Source organism: Lolium rigidum, unplaced genomic scaffold (genome assembly GCF_022539505.1).
Source record: "Lolium rigidum isolate FL_2022 unplaced genomic scaffold, APGP_CSIRO_Lrig_0.1 contig_1215_1, whole genome shotgun sequence".
Classification (NCBI taxonomy): domain Eukaryota; kingdom Viridiplantae; phylum Streptophyta; class Magnoliopsida; order Poales; family Poaceae; genus Lolium; species Lolium rigidum.
In genome coordinates, this window is record NW_025899820.1 from 163,706 (window position 1) to 177,385 (window position 13,680).

General features: G+C 42.3%; 1 protein-coding gene across 1 annotated transcript in view; it reads left to right on the top strand.

Annotated features, from left to right (window-relative positions):
* The window catches only part of LOC124680297 (BTB/POZ domain-containing protein POB1-like), a 100,105-nt gene extending 90,574 nt beyond the window's left edge, over positions 1-9,531 (top strand). Inside the window, exon 6 of the mRNA XM_047215367.1 lies at positions 8,682-9,531. Within this exon, the coding sequence (XP_047071323.1) occupies positions 8,682-9,531 (850 nt within the window). The remainder of the gene's footprint in view (positions 1-8,681) is intronic.
* The last annotated feature ends 4,149 nt before the right edge of the window (positions 9,532-13,680 follow it).

Below are 13,680 nucleotides of genomic sequence, written 5' to 3' on the forward strand. Positions count from 1 at the left end.
GGACTAAATGCAAGGATGCTTTTATTGGTAGATATTATCCCCCTGCTAAAATTATATCTTTGAGGAGTAGCATAATGAATTTTAAACAATTAGATAATGAACATGTTGCTCAAGCTTGGGAAAGAATGAAATCTCTCGGTTAAAAATTGCCCAACCCATGGACTGACTACTTGGATGATCATCCAAACCTTCTATGCAGGACTAAATTTTTCTTCGCGGAATTTATTGGATTCAGCTGCTGGAGGTACCTTTATGTCCATCACTCTTGGTGAAGCAACAAAGCTCCTTGATAATATGATGATTAATTACTCTGAATGGCACACGGAAAGAGCTCCACAAGGTAAGAAGGTAAATTCTCTTGAAGAATCCTCTTCCTTGAATGATAAGGTTGATGCTATTATGTCTATGCTTGCGAATGATAGGACTAATGTTGATCCTAATAATGTTCCATTAGCTTCATTGGTTGCCCAAGAAGAACATGTTGATGTAAACTTCATTAAAAATAATAATTTCAACAACAATGCTTATCGGAACAATTCTAGTAATAACTATAGGCCATATCCTTATAATAATGGTAACGGTTATGCTAATTCTTATGGGAATTCTTACAACAATAATAGGAACACACCCCCTGGACTTGAAGCCATGCTTAAAGAATTTATTAGTACACAAACTGCCTTTAACAAATCTGTTGAGGAAAAGCTCAATAAAATTGATATTCTTGTTTCTAGAGTTGATAGTCTTGCCTCCGATGTTGATCTTTTGAAATCGAAAGTTATGCCTAATAGGGATATTGAAAATAAAATTGTTACTACAGCAAATGCCATCCAAGTTAGAATTAATGAGAATATAAGATTAATGGCTGAACTGCGTGCTAGGTGGGATAGAGAAGAAAAGGAAAAACTAGCTAAAAAAGAAGATGTAGCTAAAGTTTGGACTATTACCACCACTAGCAATGCTAATGATTCATATGTTGCTGCACCTCCTACTATCAATGGTAAAATAATTGGTGTTGGCAATGCTTCTACTCCTAGTGCAAAGCGCGCAAAATTACCTGAAACTGCTAAAACTGCTGAAACTGCTTGTGATAAAACTGCTGAAATTTTTTCCAACCTTGGGGATGATAATCCCATTGCTTTAGATTGTAATGATTTAGATTTTGATTATTGCCACATCTCTGAAGTTATAAAGTTCTTGCAAAAACTTGCTAAGAGTCCCAATGCTAGCGCTATAAATTTGGCTTTCACAAAACATATTACAAATGCTCTCATAAAAGCTAGAGAAGAGAAATTAAAACTTGAAACTTCTATTCCTAGAAAGCTAGAGGATGGTTGGGAGCCCATCATTAAAATGAGAGTCAAAAATTTTGATTGTAATGCCTTATGTGATCTTGGTGCAAGTATTTCTGTTATGCCTAAAAAAGTCTATGATATGCTTGACTTGCCACCATTGAATAACTGTTATTTGGATGTTAATCTCGCTGATAATGCTAAAAAGAAACCTTTGGGGAAAGTTGATAATGTTCATATTATGGTTAACAATAACCTTGTCCCCGTTGATTTTGTTGTCTTGGATATTGAATGCAATGCATCTTGCCCCATTATATTGGGAAGACCTTTTCTTCGAACCGTTGGTGCTACTATTGATATGAAGGAAGGTAATATTAAATATCAATTTCCTCTCAAGAAAGGTATGGAACACTTCCCTAGAAAGAGAATGAAGGTACCTTATGATTCTATCATTAGAACAAATTATGATGTTGATGCTTCATCTTTCGATGTTACTTGATACACACTTTCGCGCCTAGCCGAAAGGCGTTAAAGAAAAGCGCTTATGGGAGACAACCCATGTTTTTACTCCAGTATTTTTGTTTTATATTTGTGTCTTGGAAGTTGTTTACTACTGTAGCAACCTCTCCTTATCTTAGTTTTATGTTTTGTTGTGCCAAGTAAAGTCTTTGATAGAAAAGTAAGTACTAGATTTGGATTACTCGCGCAGTTTCAGAATTCTTTGCTGTCACGAATCTGGGTCTATCTCCCTGTAGGTAGCTCAGAAAATTAAGCCAATTTACGAGCATGATCCTCAGATATGTACGCAACTTTCATTCAATTTGAGCATTTTCGTTTGAGCAAGTCTGGTGGCCTAATAAAATCCATCTTTACGGACTGTTCTGTTTTGACAGATTCTGTCTTTTATTTCGCATTGCCTCTTTTGCTATGTTGGATGAATTTCTTTGATCCACTAATGTCCAGTAGCTTTATGCAATGTCCAGAAGTGTTAAGAATGATTGTGTCACCTCTGAACATGTGAATTTTTATTATGCACTAACCCTCTAATGAGTTGTTTCGAGTTTGGTGTGGAGGAAGTTTTCAAGGATCAAGAGAGGAGTATGATGCAATATGATCAAGGAGAGTGAAAGCTCTAAGCTTGGGGATGCCCCGGTGGTTCACCCCTGCATATATTAAGAAGACTCAAGCGTCTAAGCTTGGGGATGCCCAAGGCATCCCCTTCTTCATCGACAACATTATCAGGTTCCTCCCCTGAAACTATATTTTTATTCGGCCACATCTTATGCACTTTGCTTGGAGCGTCGGTTTGTTTTTGTTTTTTGTTTTGTTTGAATAAAATGGATCTTAGCATTCACTTTGTGGGAGAGAGACACGCTCCGCTGTTGCATATGGACAAATATGTCCTTAGGCTCTACTCATAATATTCATGGCGAAGTTTCTTCTTCGTTAAATTGTTATATGGTTGGAATTGGAAAATGATACATGTAGTAACTCTAAAATGTCTTGGATAATTTGATACTTGGCAATTGTTGTGCTCATGTTTAAGCTCTTGCATCATATACTTTGCACCCATTAATGAAGAAATACTTAGAGCTTGCTAATTTGGTTTGCATATTTGGTTTCTCTAGAGTCTAGATAACATCTAGTATTGAGTTTTGAACAACAAGGAAGACGGTATGGAGTCTTATAATGTTTACCATATGTCTTTTATGTGAGTTTTGCTGTACCGTTCATCCTTGTGTTTGTTTCAAATAACCTTGCTAGCCTAAACCTTGTATCGAGAGGGAATACTTCTCATGCATCCAAAATCCTTGAGCCAACCACTATGCCATTTGTGTCCACCATACCTACCTACTACATGGTATTTATCCGCCATTCCAAAGTAAATTGCTTGAGTGCTACCTTTAAAATTCCATCATCCACCTTTGCAATACATAGCTCATGGGACAAATAGCTTAAAAACTATTGTGGTATTGAATATGTACTTATGCACTTTATCTCTTATTAAGTTGCTTGTTGAGCGATAACCATGTTTCTGGGGACGCCATCAACTATTCTTTGCTGGATATCATGTGAGTTGCTATGCATGTCCGTCTTGTCTGAAGCAAGAGAGATCTACCACCTTCATGGTTGGAGCATGCATATTGTTAGAGAAGAACTTTGGGCCGCTAACTAAAGCCATGATTCATGGTGGAAGTTTCAGTTTGGACATATATCCTCAATCTCATATGAGAAGAATAATTGTTGCCACATGCTTATGCATTAAATAGGAGTCCATTATCTGTTGTCCATGTTGTCCCGGTATGGATGTCTAAGTTGAGAATAATCAAAAGCGAGAAATCCAAAATGCGAGCTTTCTCCTTAGACCTTTGTACAGGCGGCATGGAGGTACCCCATTGTGACACTTGGTCAAAACATGTGCATTGCAAAGATCCGGTAGTCCAAGTTAATTAGGACAAGGTGCGGGCACTATTAGTACACTATGCATGAGACTTGCAACTTGTAAGATATAATGTACATAACTCATATGCTTTATTACTACCGTTGACAAAATTGTTTCATGTTTTCAAAATAAAATCTCTAGCACAAATATAGCAATCGATGCTTTCCTCTTTGAAGGACCATTCTCTTTACTTTTATGTTGAGTCAGTTCACCTATTTCTCTCCACCTCAAGAAGCAAACACTTGTGTGAACCGTGCATTGATTCCTACATACTTGCATATTGTACTTGTTATATTACTCTATGTTGACAATTATCCATGAGATATACATGTTACAAGTTGAAAGCAACCGCTGAAACTTAATCTTCCTTTGTGTTTCTTCAATACCTTTACTTTGATTTATTGCTTTATGAGTTAACTCTTATGCAAGACTTATTAATACTTGTCTTGAAGTACTATTCATGAAAAGTCTTTGCTATATGATTCACCTGTTCACTCATGTCATCACCATTGTTTTGATCGCTGCATCCACTACATATGTTTACAAATAGTATGATCAAGGTTATGATGGCATATCACTTCAGAAATTATCTTTGTTATCGTTTTACCTGCTCGGGACGAGCAGAACTAAGCTTGGGGATGCTTGATACGTCTCCGACGTATCGATAATTTCTTATGTTCTATGCCATATTATTGATGATACCTACATGTTTTATGCACACTTTATGTCATATTAGTGCATTTTCCGGAACTAACCTATTAACAAGATGCCGAAGTGCCGGTTCTGTTTTCTGCTGTTTTTGGTTTCGGAAATCCTAGTAACGAAATATTCTCGGAATTGGACGAAACGAAGACCCGGGGCCCTATTTTTCCACGGAGCTTCCGGAAGACCGAAGAACACACGAAGTGGGGCCACGAGGTGGCCGGGCTATAGGGCGGCGCGGCCCAAGCCCCGGCCGCGCCGACCTATAGTGTGGGCCCCTCGTTAGCCCCCGACTCGCCCTTCCGCCTACTTAAAGCCTCCGTCGCGAAACCCCCGATGCGAAAAACCACGATACGGAAAACCTTACCGAGACGCCGTCGCCGCCGATCCCATCTCGGGGGATTCCGGAGATCTCCTCCGGCACCCTGCCGGAGAGGGGATTCATCTCCCGGAGGACTCTACACCGCCATGGTCGCCTCCGGAGTGATGAGTGAGTAGTTCACCCCTGGACTATGGGTCCATAGCAGTAGCTAGATGGTTGTCTTCTCCTCATTGTGCTTCATTGTTGGATCTTGTGAGCTGCCTAACATGATCAAGATCATCTATCTGTAATTCTATATGTTGTGTTTGTCGGGATCCGATGGATAGAGAATACCATGTCATGTTAATTATCAAGTTATTATACATGTGTTGTTTATGATCTTGCATGCTCTCCGTTTCTAGTAGAGGCTCTGGCCAATTTTTTACTTTTAACTCCAAGAGGGAGTACTTATGCTCGATAGTGGGTTCATGCCTGCATTGACACCTGGGACAGTGACAGAAAGTTCTAAGGTTGTGTTGTGCTTGTTGCCACTAGGGATAAAACATTGGCGCTATGTCCGAGGATGTAGTTGTTGATTACATTACGCACCATACTTAATGCAATTGTCTGTTGCTTTGCAACTTAATACTGGAGGGGGTTCGGACGATAACCTCGAAGGTGGACTTTTTAGGCATAGATGCGATTGGATGGCGGTCTATGTACTTTGTCGTAATGCCCAATTAAATCTCACTATACTTATCATGTCATGTATGTGCATTGTTATGCCCTCTCTATTTGTCAATTGCCCGACCGTAATTTGTTCACCCAACATGCTTTTATCTTATGGGAGAGACACCTCTAGTGAACTGTGGACCCCGGTCCATTCTTTAATACTCGAAATACAAATCTGCTCGCAATACTTGTTTTACTTGTTTTCTCTGCAAACAATCATCTTCCACACAATACGGTTAACCCTTTGTTACAGCAAGCCGGTGAGATTGACAACCTCACTCGTTTCGTTGGGGCAAAGTACTTTGGTTGTGTTGTGCAGGTTCCACGTTGGCGCCGGAATCTCCGGTGTTGCGCCGCACTACATCCCGCCGCCATCAACCTTCAACGTGCTTCTTGACTCCTACTGGTTCGATTAAACCTTGGTTTCTTACTGAGGGAAACTTGCCGCTGTGCGCATCACACCTTCCTCTTGGGGTTCCCAACGGACGTGTCAACTACACGCATCACTCCTGGGCCTGGGGAACATTATGAGGCAAAATAACAGCAGGAATATTAGGTGTTGGATCAATGCATTGTTCCTCCCCTTGATCTAATGCCGATGGATTTTGGAGAGAGGAAGGAAGGAGAAGAATTTCTCGCCGGAGGAGAGCACCAGCATTGGGATGAAGCTTGGCAAAGGGAAATACTGTTTCATCAAAGACAACGTCTCGAGACACATAGACACGACCAGTGGACACATCAAGGCATTTCACACCTTTGTGCCTATGACTGTAGCCAAGAAAGACGCATTGTTTGGAACGGAATGCTAACTTCCGTTTGTTGTATGGTCGAAGGTTGGGCCAACAGGCACAACCAAAAACACGTAGAGATGAAAAATCAGGAGATTCATGGAGGAGACGTGTCATAGGTATTTCATTGTCAATGACCGAAGATGGGAGCATGTTGATTAAGTATGTGGCGGTTAAAAAGGCTTCATCCCAAAATTTCAGTGCCATGGATGCATTTGCAAGCAGTGCTAAGCCCACCTCAACAATGTGGCGATGCTTGCGTTCTGCTGACCCATTTTGTTGATGGGCATGAGGGCAAGACACATGATGTGATATACCCATTTTGGTAAAAAAGGGGTGTAGTTTTTCATATTCACCTCCCCAATCTGTTTGGATGGCAATGATTTTACTATCAAATTTTCGTTCAACAAGAGCTTGAAAGTTCTGAAAAACTTGAAAAACTTCAGATTTCTTCTTGATGAGATAGATCCATGAAAATTTATTAAAGTCATCAATGAAGCTTACATAGTATGAAAAACGACCAACAGAGGTGGGAGCAGGTCCCCAAACATCGGAGAACACTAACTCTAGTGGCTTAGTGGACATACTAGTGGATCCTGTATAAGGAAGTTGATGACTTTTTGCTCTTTGACATGAATCACACACAAACTCACACCTAGATTCTTTTGAATGAGGAAGCTAAAATTTCCTAAGAATTCTATGAACGATTTTGAAGGAAGGATGACCTAATCGATCATGCCACCGTGTAGCTGAAGGCTTGGTGGCGCTAAGAACTTGTTTATTTCCCGATGATGATGATGACACCAATGGATAGAGGCCTCTGTAGCATCTACCTTTAAGAAGTACCTTCTTCGTTTCCAGATCCTTCACATAAAAGTACCAAGGGTGAAATTCAACATAGACATTATTATCTAATGTTAGACGATGAATGGAAACAAGATTTTTTGTAGCACTTGGAACATGAAGGACATTTCGAAGGTGGAGTTGTTTGGATGGGGAGTTAACAAATGCATGACCAACATGACTAATGTCCATACCTGTCCCATAGGCCGCATGGATCTTCTCACGACCATTGTACTTCTCTTTCATGGTGAGCTTCTCGACCTCACCGGTGATGTGATCTGTGGCCCTGGTGTCAGAGTACCAATTTGTATCCACACCGTAGGAGGCGGCGTTTGCACCTCTTTCTTCTTCCTCATCTTCATCTTCAGAGTATCGGTACCAACACTTGTATGCAGGGTGGCCCGATTTTCCACAAATCTGGCAGACGATATCGCGGTCCTTGCCGCTTCCTTAGTTGCCGCCGCCACGACGACCGCCTCCACGGCCGCCTTGCTGATGTCCCTGGCCATGCCCTTGAGCATAGCCACGACCGCCGCCACGGCCGCCGCGATAGTTTCCACGGCTGCCACGCCGTCCGCCACGTCCGCGCGCAGCAGAGTTGGCGGAGGACTTCGGATCATTGTCGATGCCGCCGAGGAGGAGATTCATGTGGTTGCCGTAGGAGCTGATCTGCGCGTAGAGCTCGGCGACGATGATCTTGTGATCGGGGTTTGCCCCAATGGCGGCGAAGAGGGGATTATACGGGTCGTCAAGCCCGGCGAGGAGGTACTCCACCACCTCGTCTTCTTCCATGGGGCGGCCTGCTGCTGCAAGCTCATCGGTGATCGCCTTCACCGCGGCGAAGTATTGCGCCGTGGTTTTGCCCTCCTTTTTGGTGTTGGCGAGCTGCACCCGCAGGTTGGCGATGCGAGTGCGCGATTTGGCGGCGAACATGGACTTGATCGCCAGCCAGACCATCCTCATGCCGATGCAGGAGACGAGGATCTCCTTGGACAGTGATGCCAGCAGGTAGTGAAGGACCTGCTGATCAGTTTGAACCCAGTTTTCATAATCTGGATTGCTCACCTCGGTGCGTTTACCGTCGATGGTGTCGAAGATCGTTTCCGACGGCGCCTTGTTTGTTCCATCGAGGAAACCCATCAGGCGGGCGCCTCTGATGGCAGGGAGGACCTGCGTCTCCCACAGCAGGAAGTTCTCCCTTGTCAGCTTCTCCGACGTGCCCTGTGTCGGTAGCGGGCTGCTCATACCGAGGGTGGAGGAGGAGGAGCTCATGGTTGGCTTTTCGTGTTTCTAGATGTGTTTTTGGAAGACTAGCTCTGATACCATGTGATAATTCTTGGTTTAACGATGCCTTGGACTCGGCTCGGTTCCGTGTTTATATAGGCCAACATTGGCAGAGATTTACATAATTGTTACAAGAGATAGAGAGAGGGAAAACCGCACAAGATCTTTATCTACAGATGCTTGGTGTGAACATAAAGATAGAAACAACTTAGCTCTATCTAACTAACTATTCTATCTCTAACAGATGCCACGAAATCATGTATTCAGTGTACTCATGCCATGTCTTTGTCTCATTTCAGGTTCCAACATGAAGTGATGAACATTTCTCTTGCTGGGATCGAAGCAATCTTTTCAAGTAATGGCATACGTGTGGAAACTGAAGATGAGATATATTTCTTCATGCTCAAGTGGGCCCGTGCGCGATACTTAGAATCGGATGAAAGACGTGAGATCTTGAGGTCTCGTTTACTTCCGCTGGTACGTTTCAGTCATATGACAGCAACAACGCTGCAGGGGATCCTAACATGCACTGATAATGACATAGACCACGAGGATGTTACTAAGCGCGTTACTGACGTACTTCTATACAAAGGTTACCAAACGGACCTTGCATATTACATTCCAGCAGGCACAGTACCATGTGTGCAGTTTTGTGGAGAAGGTTGCGAGATCAAACCTGTGAAAGTGGTTGGGTTTGACGGACCCTACCCGGAGGTTATTGTTTACTTGGATCTAACGCGTGAGGAGTGCTCCCGACTCTTCCCGTCTGGAGATATCTGCTTGCACCGCTTCCATCTCGCAGGGTGGGGCTTTTATCTCAAGGCAAGCTGTGAAGTGGATGAGCAGGGTAAGTTGCACAGCTTTGGCCTTCGGTTAGGAACCTCTGAGAATCCGAAGGGGTCAACATTCCTGGCAGTAGATTGCGATTTCGCTGCAAGAACAAAACCACCAGGAAAATTTGTGAGCAAGCTCGACGATACGGTTACCTTCACCATTGATCGCACGGAGGTATGCTATAATATTTTTGGAATTCCATGGTCGACGTTCATTGCTGACGACAGCCTCTTCGTCAAGGGAGTGTTGCGTCTGAGTGTTGATTTGATGGTGGTGGAGCAGCCTACGTTACAGGCACGGCACTATCTTACTTAGCAAAGTTCATGTACGAAGTATGTGAATCATTAGTCGCTTCAGTGTGTCTTCAGTTTTAATATGAGGGTTTTGTTGGTTATAGAGAATTGGTGCAGTCTCTTACCTTACAATGGAAGTTGGAGACTGAGGCACAAAGTCCTTTTTTTTTATCTATTTTCTTTCTTAACAAACGTATGCATCTTTCCTTCTTGTTCAACGTTCTCAATATACATATAGTTGTCTTCTCCATGATTAACAGCCAAAATCACTAACCTGATATATTGCTCGACTAATTGTAAGTAAGCTGGTGAACCCATGCTCAAATTTGGTGGATGGCCTGGCCTCTGATGTAAAGTCAGAACTGGAGCAGTGCATTTCTTTTTCTCAAACACACTAGGAACCTATAAATTTAATTCGGAAGAAAGTGCCAAGATAACTCCATCGTTACAAAGATTTATAAGATGCTCAATGCACCCACCAATGGCGAGGATCAAAAAACGGAAATAAAACAAGGTCATCCACACCATACCAATGAACCTACGACCACAAGTACATGGAACTCGCCTTGCTCAACCTGGGAGGTGATGTTGAAATGATCGTTCAGTTCTGCTTCAAAACCAATCCTGCGACAAAGTGTGATTCCATATCTTCGACTCCTCGCTGGAGTCCACTACCTGCAGGTATGGTCTATATGCATGTTGATGCCGCCCTCTTCCCGACTGAGCGTCTGATGGGTGGGGGGCAGTTCTTCGTGATCACAATGGTGGCTTCAACCTTTCTTACAACGAAGGTATCGACGAGTTTCCTTCGCCTGAGCTTGCTAAAGCACTAGCCATTAGGAGGACGTTGGTAGTGCTGAAAGACCATGGATACTTGAACACGATATTGGTCTCAGATTGTTTATCTATCATCCAACGCATTTTCTTCGCCAGGTCGGGACAGGTCATTGGTCGGCATTGTGGTGAGCGATATCAAGTCCTTGTCGGAAGGTTTCACGTGTTCTTTCAAACATATTAGTCGTAATTTGAATGTCATAGCACATCGGTTAGCTCGCTGATCTGAACGCTCTATTTGTAATTTTTCTATTGGTGTTATCTCGGATTGCATTTGGGCTGAATTTTATACCAATGTTATTTATCTTTACTATTATATTCCAGTTGGTCGTACGTCATACAACGCGTTTGGTGGAGGAGATTCGGAGCATCGTGTCCGTCCAATTGACCTCACACGCGCCAATCTACTCTCTTCAATAGCGATAATCACTTTCCAAAATCGACATAATTAGGAGATCACTGTAATCACGGAATTAAAGAAAGCTGGAAAGCAATCTCTTTGGTTGGTCGTGCCCGGTCGCACTCTAAACGCAATTTCCGTTTTCCATTAACTCTGAGTAGAAAGATTCCAGAAATATGCCCTCTCCCTTCATTTCTCCATCACCGCCGCCGCCGTCCACTAGCGGCCGCCTCCCGCCACAGATTCTCCCTCCCTGGTCTGCACAATCTCAATCTCATCTAGCCTGGCATGCTCGGGCGCCGACAAAAGCGGAGGAACAGTTGCGGACATCAGTCTCCACCGGATCCATGGGCGCGGCGGTTTCATGCCGATGAGGATCAAATTCTCCTCACTCATCCTTCTCTCCGCCATCAAGCCCACCAACCAGCCCTGTCCTTCAATCGCTTGCCCCAATCGATGACGAACCTGGATCTTACCGTCGTGCTCCCGTTGGATCCGTCCGACGGTGTGGAGGAAGCTTCCGGCGTTCCCTTTGCTCGCTTCGTCTCCTACCAACAATGAGTCGATGCAGGAGCACGATGATGACCAGCACCAGCCAGTGCTCGTGGGCTGCTTTACCGTCTGAAGGACAAGGCGCCCACTTCCTGAGACGTCACCAATTTGTCATTTACCGCCACCTCCAGCAGCTCGTCCCCCAGATCCATCAAGGCAGCAGATTAATGGAAATCTCCAACGAGAAAGGGAAGGCACCGCACGTAATTCTGCTCCTCCTACATCAGTTAGTATGCATTTCTTCAGAATACTTAGTATGCATCATATGGATGAATCTGTATAAAAAATGCATAGTCATCTTCTTTAAGCTGCTCTTTCTAACTCCAATAAAGTTTCGAGGATCTCTGACTTAATTATTTTATTGGAAGTCTTCAAATACAAGTCGCATGTTCTCCGATTGCTAGACTTCCATGTGTGTGCTTATCTTGTATGGTGGCTTACCTATTCGTTTTATGTATTACTACTACATGATTGCAACGTTCTTTCCATTATTGTTCGATGCAGTTTTTGCACGGATCTCTGTGGAGTTCTTTTTTATTCCATTGGATTTGTGTTCACTGAATCTCAAGACGAGGTGTATTACAGTGTATGGGCATGGTGTACTCCAATTTTTTTTTATCTCATTCACTCTTAGTTCAGTACAACATATTGTTTGCTAATTGTTTTCCTTCAATTCATTGGAGTGAGCCCAATTATTTCTGTAATGGCAATGTATATTTAGAGCTTGCTTTTATGCACTCTTACTTTATATGAGTATAACTAGGACTTGAGTTAATATACCCCTATCTTCATGTGCAAGGCTGAGAATTGTGCAAGGACTGGCTGATGTATTTTTTGTGTTTCGACTAAAAAGTAAGAGTGCCTGATTACTTATAAGAAAATATTCATTGTCATGCCACGCAACCGCTAGAGGAAAATCTGGAGAAGAATTGGTTATTAGTGAATAGACTTGTACTAATGCAATTGGGAAAATCTAAATTATAAACTTGATAGAGAAGTATAATTTTTACTTGATACTATTTATCTTTAGTATGAAATTCTGTAAAGCTTAAGGTCAATCCAACTCCTTCAATAGAAAAGATGATTAGCATATCCACTTATGGTTTCTGGTGAACATGGTGGTTTCTTGGCCTTATTTTCCTCTTTTACATCATTGTTCCTTATAGATTTAATTTTATATCCACACCGACATGTTCTTATGTTTGTGGTATCCCTTTCTTGGCAGGCATATGTTGGTCTTTCCTTGCCAAGCTGTAATAGACTATAAGCATCGGATACTATGTGTAATTCCCTTTGTTGTCGCTGAAGAATCTATAAGTTCAGATATCTGAATGTGGAAGGACAATTTAAATATAATTGTATTTGGTGATACCTTGGAAGGAGGAGAGGACCTGATGGCTTATCGCGGCCAAGCCTTCAAATTTTACATCAAATAGCATCGAACTTCCAAGGAGCCACATACGAAATATTGTATTGGGAATTTTTCTGTTTCAAGATTAATATGGCTCATATCCTTTATGATTGATTCCTGAACATTGTTCGGTTGTAAAGAAGCTTCTCGGCATCTTGTTCCAGTTTAATATTGATCTGGATGTTCCCTCACCAGTCTGCGATAAGGTTTAGTATTCACTGTTGTCAACAATTTTTTTCAGTTTGTTGAGACGTCCATTGAGATCAATATCTTGTTTCGGTATAACCGCAATACTCTTTGCTGGGATACCAGATTAATATCCGGTTCTATGTTGGAGGAACAGGTTTGCACTATTACTATGCTCCGTCTTGTTTTGATAAATGCTTTTGCCACCTCTGCATCTAATCTACATACATAGTAAATTTCCCCCATCTACAAAGGAAAATATTTAGAATCTCAGGAAGCATATAATTTATCATGCTGCTCTTTTAGGGTTATGGATGCCCTAAAGCGTGTCTAGAAATATTTGTTAGCATTATTTTCAAGTCGTTTCTCGCCTTCTTAAATTATTACTTGCATTTTGTGTGACATGATTATTTGCTCAGTTCTATTTCTATTTGACATCTCGCATGGGTCATCACCAAGCTCCATTTCACCAATGTGTCAGAATAGATAAGATTATATTATTTCCTGTTCAGTCAACTCAGTCTATTCAGGTTCAAAGTGTGCTCCAAAATCTGAAACATGTTCGGTTTAAATGGTTTCTCAAGATATAAACTTGCTTGATCATTAACGACACGTGCATACTTCAGGTATTTGTTTTATCGCATGCTGTTTGGCCATCTCTGAAGGAGGCCTTTTTTCCAGAAGCATGGAAAAGCATTGCAAATGCTTGTTTCATAAGAAGCTTCTCCTTATCCATGGTCTGAAACAGCGTGCCTCGTTTCCATTGTAACATCTGCGCATCTTCGGTG